Here is a 14,824-nt window from a genome sequence, read left to right as displayed (position 1 = left end):
AAGCTAAATTAAAAGTTAAGAGTAATGTTCTGTGCCTCAATATAAAAAAAGATATAATTAACATTTTTTTAGTCTATTAATGTATTTGTTTTTTTCTGGATATTTTAAAATAAAGATCATAGTTAACTCTCTATCGCTGATGTCTTTACATGTAAAAAAGTTATTATCAACTTGATTCTTAATATGTCCTTATTGACATATGTATATAGACTGTGGACCCTTGTACTGATTGATATAACACAAATGCACATACACACAGACTTATATGTATGTAATCATTACTTTAGAATGTTGTATATTGTTTCTTTTTATCTCCATGTAATATATAGGATCTAATAGTTGCAACTATAAATAATATTATAACAATTTTATCTGACTACCTTGATCACATACTGCCTAATCAATAACAAAGCCACAGCTCACATTAGCCCAGACTGCTTTCCATGAAGCCATTGGTATCTGACTCCAGTTCAAAGCATTTCTGCTCCATCCTTAGGTTCATGCAATGGTAGCCAGATAGTCATAGCCTATGTTCCTGAGACCACAGAAAATGTGTTCGAATTCCTAGTGCCATTACTATGCTGTTGTGAAGGTGCATTTCTCCCCATTTTTTTAAGCCAGAGCATGGATATCAAACCCATCTTCAATAGCATACAAAAAACAAAGTCTATGCATTAACATTTATTACGATCATACTTAAATTCAAGAATGACAAAAGAAAAGCACAATTCAGAGAAAGGTACACTGGCTGGCAAATCCATCTTTATAGGATTACCTATAGGCCTGGTTCTGACTCAATATTTAGCTCTCTTTGTCTTTGACCTCTTCCCCTTTGAAATGTCCTTGCACAGGCCGCCATTGGTCAGTGTCCCGGCTCAGGAACCAACATACAGAAGAGAGTCTCTGCTATGCTCATGTTTAGCCTAGCTTCCAGCAGACCTCATTTCACTGCAAATGTATGTCTACATAAAAAAAAAGTTGTAATGTTCTCCCTTCTTTCCTTTTCAAAAACATTTACATTAAATTTTAATTATTATTTTATTAAATCTTTTTTCCTTGTTTTATTTTAGTTCATTCTATATTATTATTTTTAATTTATCTTTATTGTTGAAAGTATTACAGTTGTCCCCTTTTTGTCTCACTGATCCCTACAAGCCCATCCCTCCCCCTGCTCCAGGCCTTAACCAAACTATTGTCTGTGCATATAAATTCTTTGGTTAATCTCTTTCCACCCACCCACCTATGCCTTCCCTCGCCTGTTCCATGTTTCTATGTCTTTGGATCTATTTTGTTCATTAGATTCCACACCTGAGTGACATCATGCAACACTTGTCTTTCTCTAACTGGCTTCTTTTGCCTAGCACGTTACTTTCCAGGTCCCTCCATACTGTCACAAAGGGTAAGAGCACCTTCTTTTTTACTGCTACATAGTATTCCATGGTATATTGTACCACAGTTTTTTTATTCACTCACCTACTGACGGGCACCTGCCTATGCTCATAATGTCCTTGTTTTTTAATTCAACAAGATAATGTCCTTAGAATTAGAGTCCAACCTAAGAATATTTCATAAATTGGGTTTATTATATTTAAATAACATCTCAACAATTGTGCAGAACATCTCTTACTGTCATATATTCCACCATAGTGCCTTTGCATTTATCTTATCTTCTTTAAAAGGCTCACCCCACCATGAATCCTTCCTTAAAATGTCAAACTAAACCATGATCACTGATATTCATTATCTTTACATATCCAAACAAAGCAAATGAGAACAAGGTCTCTCTCTCTCTCTCTCTCTCTCTCTCTCTCTCTCTCTCTCTCTCTCTCTCTCCCTCTGTGTGTGTGTGTGTGCATGTGTGTGTGTGTGTGTGTGATTTAGCATTGAAGGCATCTTCAAAAACAGCTAAAATCACAATGATGGGTAAATTTTATCCTTTAAAATTTTAAATGTCTGAATGAAAAAAATAATCTCAAACATAGCAAAAGAACTAGCCATGGACAAGAGAAAATAGATACAATTATGCATCTGTTAAATTAAATAATAGGCTAAAATTGCATAGAAATATGGGCCAAGAATTCACACGGACAATTCTCAAAAAGCAACCTTTAGGCCAGTGATGGCGAACCTTTTGAGCTCGGCATGTCAGCATTTTGGAAAACCCTAACTTAACGCTGGTGCCGTGTCACATATAGAAATTTTTTGATATTTGCAACCATAGTAAAACAAAGACTTATATTTTTGATATTTACTTTATATATTTACATTCCATTTAACAAAGAAAAATCAACGAAAAAAATGAGTTCGCATGTCACCTCTGACACGCGTGTCATAGGTTCACCATCACTGCTTTAAGCTAATGAATACAATTAACATTGATAATGATCTAGAAAATGTGAAGGTAAAATGATATAACATTGACAAAAATTGAAAAGTTTGAGACTATCTGTGAGTAAACTTTATTATTGTTTGTTACAGAGAAGATTTAGAAGCAATTTAAATGCCCATCTACTCGATGAAAACATATCCATAACAATGAAGATTACTAAATCTCAAAATATGATGGTTAAGGAATATATATATATGTGTGTATATATATATATATATATATATATACCAAACACAGAATGATGTAAACATTTTAAATCCACTTATATAAATGTAATAATCCAATTATATGAACTTTAAAACCACATAACTAGCAATTATATATTGCTAGAGGCCTGATGGATGAAATTCGTGCAAGGGGCTCAGCCCTTGAAGCCTCGGCTTCGTCTGGAGGGTCGTCTGGAAGGACTCCAGAAGTTCGTTCAGCTGTCCAGTGTAATTAGCATATTATGCTTTTATTATTATAGACTAGAGGCCCATGCACAAAATTCTTACAAGAGCAGGCCTTCCTTCCCCCGGCTGCCAGCACCGGCTTCCCTCTGGTACCTGGGACCCAGGCTTCACTCTGGCCACTGGATTCCTCTGGAATCACATCCTGAATGACGCCCAGTCTAATTAGCATATTATGCTTTTATTATTATAGATAATATATATGCATTATATATACATATTTACAATGTATATATACTATATATACATACATAATGTGTACATGTAGGTATAAAAATGTGTCCAAGAACATTAGAGTAAATTCATTCTTTTTAAAAAAAGAATATGGATCCTAACTGGTTTGCCTCAGTGGACAGAGCGTCGGCCTGTGGACTCAAGGGTCCCAGGTTCGATTCTGGTCAAGGGCATGTACCTTGGTTGCGGGCACATCCCCAGTAGGGAGTGTGCAGGAGGCAGCTGAATCGATGTTTCTCTCTCATCGATGTTTCTAACTCTCTATCCCTCTCCCTTCCTCTCTGTAAAAAAATCAATAAAATATATATATATTTTTAAAAAAGAATATGGGTAAAGAATAAGTAACTAAGTGGAATAAGCTAGTCACAGAAAGACAAATACTGCATAATATCATTTATATGAGGTATATAAAATAGTTAAACACATAAAAGCAAAGAGCAGAATGGTAGTTGTCAGGGACTGGGTTAAGGGGAAAATGGTTATTGTTATTCAATAAGTATAAAATTTTAGCTATGAAAGATGGTTACATTCTAGAGACACAATATGCAACACTGTGCCTATGGTTAGTATCACTGTGTTGTATACTTAAACATTTGTTAAGAAGTTATATCTCCTATTAAGTGTCTTTACCACAATAAAACTAAATAGAAGCATTTGGAAAACAGAAAAAAAGTTGAAATAGTTAATAGTTGTTTTCTCTAGATGGGTGGAAGGAATGGGAATGAGAGAGGTTGAATCAATGGAAATTTAGCTTATATGTAATTATGTATTGCTTTAAAATTATGAATCTTATAAGAAAACTATTTTATGATGTGAGTGATAAAAATATGGTATTTCTACTGTCATTTTTCTGCATATTTATGTGTGTGTGAATGTAGACATGTGTGTGGGTTTCTTACAAATATGTTGAAAAGTGAAATCTTGTGCATCACAAGGGCCAGCAACACTTCCCAAATATAGAGGTGCAATTTAAAACAAAGAATGGAATCATTGCATGTGATTGTTATTTCATATGATTATCTAGGAGAGTCCCTAAGCTATCTCCACAGTTTTCATTCTTTGGGTGAAATTTTTGCATGGAGACTAGATTACTGAGCATTTAATTTGTCTTTCCAGGGGGGAATTAGAACTTTGGGAATTCTGGTTCTCATGCTTAGGGACTGGGACTACATACAAATGTATTTTAGTATGAAGGTGTTCAGGGACTAAAACTCTTTGACATGCTTCCTGTATCAACCTTAGGAGGAGGTCTCAGCAGATCTTTGTGTACAGGTAGGTTAAAGCAAATACTTATTACTAATTCTGGATGTGTGGACCAAGCATCTTGAAAATTGCATAATTCAAATCAGATCCCAGGACCAAAATGTTATCTGCTCTGTTCTCTTTTCTCAGCTCCGCCCACTGATGCTAAGTGGAAGTGATGGTGGTATGACTTAAAAAATGGTGTCCAGCATTCCCACTGGTAAATTGGACTGCTTGAGCATTTAGACAGAATAATGAAGAGTCATTATGGGGAGTGTATTTCACCTTAATACAAAAAGGAATGTTGTTTTGTTTAGTTTAGTTTTGTTTTTACCATAGAACTGGCAGAATTGAAGGATGTTTTAGAGCAGCAGTTCTCAACGTGTGGGTTGTGACCCCTTTGGGGGTCGAACGACCCTTTCACAGGGGTTGCCTAAGACCATTGGAAAACACATATATAATTACATATTGTTTTTGTGATTAATCACTATGCTTTCATTATGTTTAATTTGTAACAATGAAATTAGGGGTCATCACAACATGAGGAACTGTATTAAAGGGTCGTGGCATTAGGAAGGTTGAGAACCACTGTTTTAGAGGGTATTTTATACCAAATAGAAAGCTTCTCAAGTGTCTTTAAGATCTATGTCTTCAAGAAAGACCTACAAAATTACTTACCATCAAGAAAAACAACTTGTTCTCCCCTTCCTTCTTTTGGCATTGCTCGGGGTGATAAACCTTAGGATGAAAAGATTCCCTGATGTCAACAATTAGTTGCTGATGGAACACTAAGAACTCATATCAGGATGCAGTGTTTGCTCCTAACACATCCTATCTCTAAATAAATTTAAGACATACTCTACAGTTAGAATATGTATCTCAAACATAGAGTAGAGTAATCTCAATGAAACATAGTCTTGAAATCATATCAGAAGCTGTTTAAAAATTAATTTGCACTATCATCTATTATTAAAATTATAATATGTAGCTGGATATCCTGTGTCCCAGTTTCTTGAATATGCAGAATTATAATCCACTTGCTATTTCTATGTTAGCTATAAAGCCCTCAGTAAGTTTGAATGGGTTACCAGGGCTGAAATAATAAACCAGATTATTTCATAACATGCTCGTAATATAAACAACTGGTACCAATTATTTTGCATTCATTGTTACCAGACACTATGCCAACTAACCTATACATGTGCATTATTTCATTTAACTCACACAATACAAAAATAGAAATACCTGAAAAAAATCACAGCTAGTAATTAGTAAACAGCTTCTGATATGATTTCAAGACTATGTTTCATTGAGATTACTCTACTCTATGTTTGAGATACATATTCTAACTGTAGAGTATGTCTTAAATTTATTTAGAGATAGGATGTGTTAGGAGCAAACACTGCATCCTGATATGAGTTCTTAGTGTTCCATCAGCAACTAATTAGTAAACTAAAAAGAAACTAGCCAACTAACCTATCAATTAAGCCAACAAAACATACAAAAGAAACCATAAAACCATATCATTAACCAATATCTTATATAAACTATGTTTGATTCACTTAATCTCATAAACCTCATTGTTCTGTCAGACGTTGAAATAATTACATCTATTTTTTAGGACTTTCCTGCAGAATAATGAGACCAACTATTTCAAAATGCCTCACACAGCTCTGGGCACAGAGTGGGCACACAATAAATAATATTAGCATTGTCCTGCATTCACTTTCTATCCAATTAAAACATAATGATCAAGCTTTAACAAATCAAAACTATAAGTAATAACTTTTAAAAAATCAAAACAGGCTTTAAACAATTTAAAGGAAGGAGGCATAAGCCGGAAAGAAAAGGAAAGGCTACCAGAACAAAACAATAGAGAAAAATCTGAACAATTAGAAGTTAGATCGATAGGACAGGACTGGCTTATTTGGTAAAAGAAAGAAAATATGATTAAGTGAAGAGGAAACAGCTTCTGAGTGATACTAAGGAACAGTTTTGAGGTGTGGTCTGTTGGGAGCTGAAACAGAACAGTGTGGTGGAAATTAATAAGGAATATCCCAGTATACTATTTCCTATTGAAATATTGAAATTCCCAAGGATGATGATGGCAAGATATAGGCTGAAGAAAAGGCCTATGGCAACTAAGGAAAAAATAACGGGAAGTCCTTCTGGCTCATCTGTTTCTTATGGGTAACTCTGTTTTATCATTGGAAACATAAACACACTCACACTCAGAGGCATGTGTGTACAAGTAAATATATACATGCATATGTATATGTACATATATATTCATGCAATTGCAAATGTTAATATAATTAATATATACATATATTAATACATATAATAATATAATAAATTGTGTGTATCCATCCAATACAAACTATATTCAGGAGAGACTAAAAATAAATTAGCAGTTTATTCAAATAGTTCTAAGATCCTGGAGATTGTATTTTTGAATTTTAAGATCTGAACAAAAACAAACTGATCAATATACACATGGTATATCATAGAATTGTACACTCAAAACATATAATTCAATTAACCAATGTCACTCCAATATAGTTAATAAAAATAAGTTTTAAAAATAATTCAAAAGCAATGAAGAACAATAAAAATAAACTAATTTTACATGAAACATTTAACAGTATGGCACTGAAAAGAGAAAAGTTTGTTGTCTATTAATCTCTTTTCATTTTCCTCACTAATTGATGAAGGCAACAAAATCAATGGCTCCCAGAAATCGCTCGCAGGTGACTGAATTCATTCGCATGGGCATCTCACAAGATCCGGAGCTGCAGATTCCACTCTTCTTTGTTTTCCTGGTCATCTATGGGCTGACCTTGGCTGGGAACCTGAGCATCATCACTCTCACCAGTGTTGACTCTGGACTTCAGACCCCCATGTACTTTTTCCTTCGGCACTTGGCTATCGTCAATCTTGGCAACTCTACTGTCATTGCCCCTAAAATGCTGGTTAATTTCTTGGTTTCAAAGAAAAGTATATCCTACTATGGATGTGCAGTGCAAATGGGTGGATTCATAAGTTTTACTGCTACTGAGATTTTAATGCTGGCCGCAATGGCCTATGACCGCTACGTGGCTATTTGTAGTCCCCTGCTCTACATGGTGATCATGTCTCCACAGATCTGCCGTTTGCTGGTGTCCCTTGCGTACTTCTTCAGTCTGACCACAGCACTGACCGTCTCTTCCTGTGTGTTCTCTTTGTCCTACTGCTCTTCCAATGTAATCAACCATTTTTACTGTGACCATATCCCTTTATTAGAATTGTCTTGTTCTGATACCTATATTCCAGAAACAGCTGTGTTTACCTTTTCAGGAATTAATTTGATTTTCTCTATGATTGCTGTTTTAATATCCTACTTTAACATCATCCTTGCCATCTTGAGGATACGTTCCTCAGAGGGGCGACAAAAAGCCTTCTCCACTTGTGCTTCTCACGTGATGGTTGTCACTATCTTCTATGGGACCCTTCTCTTCATGTATTTGCAACCAAGGACGAACCACTCATTAGATACTGACAAAATGGCCTCAGTCTCCTACACCCTCGTGATACCAATGCTGAACCCCCTTATTTACAGTCTAAGGAACAAGGATGTGAAGGAGGCATTGAAGAGATTCTGGGATGACCCACGTCAGTCATGCAAACTAGTGTAAATTTAAAATAACAACTATCTTCATTTATGGGTTTTCTTTTGCTTCTGAAAAAAAAAAAAAAAGAAGCAATAGTTTAAAATTCTATTGATTTCAATGGGAGAAATCTTAATCCTTTTTACCCAACCTCAAATACCCAATTGTCCCTTTAGAAAAATGCATTAATTGACCAAAGAAAACACCAGTTACATAAGTAATAAACAATAATAGTAAGGTAAACACATTTTAAAACACAGTCAAAGTTATTAAAGGGTTTTTATAATTTCTAAACAAGGATGATAAAATCTAATGGCTGGTGGTGAAGGCATGCATGATTCATTTCTTGAAAAGTGGTTGAGTGAGATCATCTTCCTTGCCAAGATACTTTTGTTGAGCTAGTGAAAGTTGTGTTATTTTTTGTAGCATTTTGTCCATCAATTTCTCAACCTTTTGGACCCACTTTTATCTTGAGCTTAAAATATATTTATGTCACAGAGGGGGGAAAAATGAACCTTTAGAGGAAAATAAAAACTAAACCAAAAAAAGGCTTAGTCATGAAAAGAAGAAATAGGTCATGTGGCAAAACAGACTGAAAAATTATGTAAAAAAGGGAGTCTACTTTTTATCCCTCTCACATTATTATGCCTTTCACTTGGTGTATGTACAAAAGCAAAGCATTGTTATTCATCCAAATATGATGTATATTTGACTTTTTCAAAATTATAGTCTTATACTAAAAACTTTGGTGTCTTTGTTATGCAATCATAACAATAAAAACTTGTTTTAGCATTTTTATTATTGGTTTTTGAAGTGACATGTTATTAGACAAGAATGTTGTTGTCTTCCAAGTGACAGTAATTCTGAAGAGAACTCATCACCACCACCTTCCCCCCAAAAATTGACAGTCATTATGTGCCATATCTTGTGGAGAAGCATGAGACTTGGTTGGAAAGTTTGTAAGGAGGGCATTCTGAGAAAAGGGAAGTGTGTGGAAGGCCACCCACCCTGTTTATCAGAATTCAGACTTAGGGGAGTGCCGAAAGTGGCGCCCCTAATTATTTCTTGACCTTTTCAAACAAGTCTGTGCACCTGCAGACCCCCAGGTGTTTACTGGAACCCTTATGCTTAATTTTTGGGTGTCCTTGCTTAAAAGACACTATAAACACATGTGTCCTCCCAATATTACTTACCCTACTGATTAATTCTGAAAGATAAACTTTATCTCAAACTGCTGCTACAATAAAAGCCTAACAAGGCAGGCAATCGAGGTTGTCTGTTTCCTTTAGCCAGGCAGTCCCTTAGCCCTCTCTTTCACAGCAAATGTTGTGTCATAGTAATCATTCATCCATCACTGAGGGTCTGCTGGTCAGCGCCAGCAATATCTTTGTCTGTATGTGTAAAACATTACTAAGATTTAATAGAGTAAAGAAGAGTGGGCATGGCATACAAAGTAAAGATAATAAAAATTGGCATAATTCAGACTTTTTTAAATTCAAAAGCAAAATTGAGAATTTTAAGGTTTTCAATGGAGATTTTCTGGTCCCTTAAGTGTGAGATAAGTTTGGTTTAAGCAGCTAATGCTCTCTCACTGGAAGTCCACAGGCCTTCACACCAGTTGTCCAATTATCATAGGTCACATCTATCTTCCCTGCCTTCTGAAGGCTACTTTTGCTAGCAACCTCCACAAAAATGAAAAAAAACCCTTTCAAATAAATCATTTGAAAATGAAGTAAACTCACTGCAGATATGGGTGGAAAGAGGCCAAAAAGAGGTTGTTATAGCATCAGGACTCCTTAGAGCAGAGGTTCTCAACCTGTGGGTCTGACCCCTTTGTGGGTCGAATGACCCTTTCACAGGGGTCGCCTAAGACCATTGGAAAACACATATATAATTACTTATTGTTTTGTGATTAATCACGATGCTTTAATTATGTTCAATTTGTAATAATGAAATTGGGGGTCACCACAACATGAGGAACTGTATTAAAGGGTCGCGGCATTAGGTAGGTTGAGAACCACTGCCTTAGCGTAACTTAACTACTGAATTTCCCACTTGCCTTTCTCTATATTCCCCAGCCTTACTGCTTTTAATCCTTCTTCTTGCCCCTCCTTTCTTTTCTCCCTGGGTTTTAATTAAAGGCTATAATTTTTTCTTTCCTTCTTATAAACAGAGCTATTACTTTATAAAGCTTGAGATCCTTGCATAAATTATGCCCCCAGTTGTCACCTTCTATTCCAAGCTTCTGTACAGGGTTGGTTTTTATTCTTCCAATACTTATAAAGGTATTTTTATATTATCTGGGTTGGATCAATTTTGACAAAAAGAGCTGTGAAAACAAACTCTTTACTTCATCTCACAAAATGTACATGTTTTGGGGTTAACTAAAATATCAAATTAGTCATTAAAATATATATTTTATCTAACTATCTATCTATCACCTATCTATCATCTATCTATCTATCTTCTATCTATCTTTCTATCTATCATCTATCATCTACCTATCTGTCTATCCTATATAATAAAGATGTAATATGCAAATTCACCCTCACACCCTCACAAGATGACTGACTACAACCAGGCTGGCAGGGGGATTAGTGAGGGATGGCCAAACGACTGAACAAGCAGGCTGCGTGGGACGACCAGGCTGGCAGGGGGGTTAGTGAGGGACAACCAAACAACTGAACAACAAGCTGCGTGGGGCGACCAGGCCAGCATGGAAGGCAGTTGGGGGTGACCAGGCCAGCAGAGGGGGCAGTAAGCGGCAGACAGGCCAGCAGGGGGGTTCAGTTGGGGGCGACAAGGCTGGCAGGGGGGCAGTTGGGGGTAATTAAGCTGGCAGGGGGGAAGTTGGGGGCGACCTGGCTGGCAGAGGGGGCCAGTTGGGGTGACCAGGCTGGCAGGGGGGGCAGTAAGGGTGACCAGGTGAGTGGGGGGGCGCAGTTAGGAGTGACCAGGACACAGGGAGGAGGTTGTTGGGGGTGACCTGTCCGACAGTGGAGGCCAGTTAGGGGTGATCAGGCCAGCATGCAGAGGCAGTGAGGGGTGGTCAGGCCAGCCGTGGGGGGCAGTTAGGGAATACCAGGCAGGCAGGCAGGTGAGTGATTAGGAGCCAGTGGTCCAGAATAGTGAGAGGGATGTTCGACTGCTGGTTTAGGCACGATCCCAGGCAGTCAGACATCCCCCAAGGGGTCCCAGATTGAAGAGAGTGCAGGCTGGGCTGAGGGGACCCCCCTCCCCATGCATGAATTTCATGCACCGGGCCTCTAGTATCTTTTATAAAGTGATTCTAATCACAGAAGCATTTAGAGCTATAATGGTCTGAAGAGGCTGCTAATGTAAAACACAACCACACTTTATAAAAGGTATAGCTCAAAGATTTAATAGAATATATTACTAAATGATAAAGGTTATTAATGTTTCCACAGTCATAAAATGTGATTATTTAAAGACATGGACTCATGAGATTATACTATATTAATTTAAAACCTTTCATGAACTATCTAAGTAGGAAACCTTTGTGTTAAGTTATGGATGCTCAAAATATTGCTTCTTAATCACCAAATAATCAAAATAGCTGCCAACACTTCCTTGATTGTGGTGGCATCTTCATTCTGTTGGAATCATTTTTCCCATTGTTTACTTCCTCACTCATAATGGTTCATCATTTTACCAATATTTTATGATTCCACAACAGGAAACTACAAGCTCTAAAATAGAAATCGCTCTGAAAAGCCACTCAGAACAAGTATACGGGAAGACTTATGGAAAGGAAGGCACTGTGACATCCATGAGTTAGGCTGGAACCCAGCCACTGCATCATCCCTAACTGCAAGGAAGATGAGCAGTAGTCCAGCCACGTGCCCAGGAGAAAAAGGACAAAGATCTGGTGGCCATCTCTGCTACTGGGTGTCAGTGTTCTGTCACTTCAATAACTACTTCATCAGCATTATCCCAGATTTTAAATTTATCACAATTATGGACATTCAAATATTAAAACTAGATTAAAATGTTGTGTTTATTCATCTGTGTTATAATCTCTGAACTTTTAGTTGACACAGATTGTGCTTAGTGCATATTTTATTTCAAATCCAAACCACTATTTGAATTATTCATTAAGACAACTAAAACAATCTTAGTTTTAAAGCTAAAATTATTTAGCTGTCTAGGTAAATCTGATTTACTGAAATCCCTTACCATGTACAAGCAGTACTTATTTATAAATATCCAGAGTATGAAAATCTAGGGTATTGATGGTGGAGTATATATTGAAATCTTGAAATACATTTGTCTTTATTTAAATAAATTAAATGTGCTTATTTTTCCCAAATCAAACACTCACTTCAGGAGATATTTTACTGAGATATTCATTTATGGATCAGTGAGGACCACACACACAAAGTTGTGAAGTGCAGTAATACATGCATAAGTCAACTGTTGATCAATTACTAAATGCCTATTGGAAACAAATATATATTAAGTGAGGCTAGACCAGATTATAATAATTTTATTAAACAGAAGTGAGCCAAATATTGGTGTGTGTGTGTGTGTGTGTGTGTGTGTGTGTGTGTGTGTGATATAGTTGAGTGAGAACTTTTAGGTATAAAATGAGTTATATAACTACAGATGTGCACATTAAAATGTACATTATATTTACTTTAGAAGGTTGTAATTATTTTTAAGGACATATATCAACTTGTGTAGAAGAAATTCCTGTGTAGAATAGGGAAGTGGAAGATAGGAAATGAAAATTGATGATGATTATGAGTATGAAATGAGAGTATTAACTCAATGTAGTCCCTTATAAATAAAAAAAGTAAGAGTCACACACATATTCTTCATTTTTGTTTTGTTCTGAATCTTTTAAACACTACAGGACACATTTAAAGAGTTTTGTCTCCATCCTCAGACATAAAACTGAGAAGAATTCATTGTGGAAAATACTGAATATTAAAGTAATTTATAACACATTTATATCCAGATGTTTGAGTAGATGCAGTAAAAAAAAAAAGATAATAACAAAGGAAAGCAGGTAAATTGTAGGTAAAAATAAATTCCTCAATAAAATTATCAAAGGTACTCTGGATAATTAACAACGACCATGCATAATTTCCTGTTCTCTGATGCTTTGGGGATAACCAAGAAAATGCAATCTCCCAGGTGAGTGTCTCAGAGGAGAGAGGCAATCATAAATCCTTCCGACTTCAGTGAGGTTTGTAACCAGTTGGGGGAATGAGAACCCATTCCCCATTGAAGGTGAGTAGATGGCACTTATTCTCTGATTGCCAGATTAATTCCAGCGATGACTTTTTATTCCTGTCTTTAATTTAAATTTTAGATCTGAGTATAATCACCAAGGCCAGACTCAGTGCTTTATTGCATACATATCAATAAGCTCTTTTTATAACTATGTTGTGTGGAGTAATGATATGTTTTTGCCACTGTTTTATGTTCTTTGAGAGTAGTAAGGGTCCTCATTTCTGTTTGTTATGACTTCTATATTTATACTGGGATTCAAAACCAAAAACATTTTCTAAACCAAAAAATGCTTGCTCTTTTCTGAAGAAAGAACAAATACTTTTTTTTCAAAGTTTCACCTAGGATGTTGTCTAAGCAAAGATGCTGATGGTCAGGTCAGAGTTATGGCTACTAAATTAGTGTATATGCCTCGAATACTAATATTTTAAGTATCCTATTATCAGTATTGGTGGCCTTAGCACTCCTTAAACACTTCAGAGTCCTTGGTTATGCTTTTATTCTTTTCCTCTCTTGTAATATACCTCTATGCATTAAGGGAAGTTTTCTTCTTGATCTGTTGTTCTTTATGTTATAAATTACACAAATTACAAGTGAATAGAAAATAGGAAAATTATAGGAATAGGAAAAATTATTTTTTGAAGGGTGGACAGAAGAGGATAGGAGGCCTCCCCATACCCCCACAGGTCCCAGTTATATGGCACAAGTACAGCACCCAGGTCATAGAATTTTGCCAACACGTTTGAGAATCTAGCATAATGGGATATAATTATAAGAATTTTACAGTTTTATTTCACTCTTCAACAACTATGACAAACCACATAATAGTGGTTTGGAAATTGAATCCCACATCTGGTGAGTATAATACTGTCCATCTTAAGTTACAAAAAAATGTTGTTAATTTTCTAAGTAAGATTTGTCAAGCAGCACATTTTGTCAGATTCCAAAGGTGTAATTAGAAAAAATTTATATGGACTTGACATTCCTCACAAATGGCTTGTAATTGCAGTTTTTGTTCCCTTATTGAAAAAATGCAGTGTTGTTTACACAATAAGGAGTGGAAATGTATATAAAGCCTGTGGCTTTATTAGTTCTGTTGGGTGAGAAAAGTATGGTGTTCATCCTCTCTTATAGTTTTAAAATAACATGTGTGCATATTTTTGCTGATGTTAACTTATCCAAGGACTGCTGAGCCTGACATATATTTAAAACTATTTAAGATTCTTCCCTTTTTGTAATTTCCCTTTTTTACGTTCTCTCCCATTTTTGAATGGTAGTAATACAATGTTCACAATTTGACTAACCCAGTTAAACACAGTTGAAGTCATTTGCACATTTTTATAGAATAGTTCAGATTGGGTGTCTGTGTTTGCAAAAGTGAGCATCCTTGGGTTTCAGCTCCATTCCCAAAGTCCTGCTGCAACTTGAAGACTGTGCTTCATCAGGTTCTAGGTTTAAAGATGGGGCTGGGTCTTACTTTAAATTATTACATCTAAAGGCTGGGATTTTGGTAACACATAATGGCTTTGCCTAAAAGAGTTTACCAGATGATATCTCCAGAAACCTAATGACTCTTCTGATGGTTACTCCCACAGTCATGTTCTGTA

The 14,824-nt window shown here is 36.0% G+C and overlaps 1 protein-coding gene across 1 annotated transcript; it reads left to right on the top strand.

The window, feature by feature from the left end:
- The first annotated feature begins 7,040 nt into the window (after positions 1-7,040).
- On the top strand, positions 7,041-7,988 carry LOC118663977 (olfactory receptor 8J2-like). The gene has a single exon (XM_036323884.1). It carries the CDS (start codon positions 7,041-7,043, stop codon positions 7,986-7,988), a length of 948 nt encoding a protein of 315 aa, XP_036179777.1.
- The last annotated feature ends 6,836 nt before the right edge of the window (positions 7,989-14,824 follow it).

This window comes from Myotis myotis, unplaced genomic scaffold, assembly GCF_014108235.1.
Source record: "Myotis myotis isolate mMyoMyo1 unplaced genomic scaffold, mMyoMyo1.p scaffold_m19_p_10, whole genome shotgun sequence".
In the NCBI taxonomy this organism is placed as follows: domain Eukaryota; kingdom Metazoa; phylum Chordata; class Mammalia; order Chiroptera; family Vespertilionidae; genus Myotis; species Myotis myotis.
The sequence above is the reverse complement of the archived record's forward strand: the minus strand, read 5'-3'. Positions and strand labels throughout refer to the sequence as shown.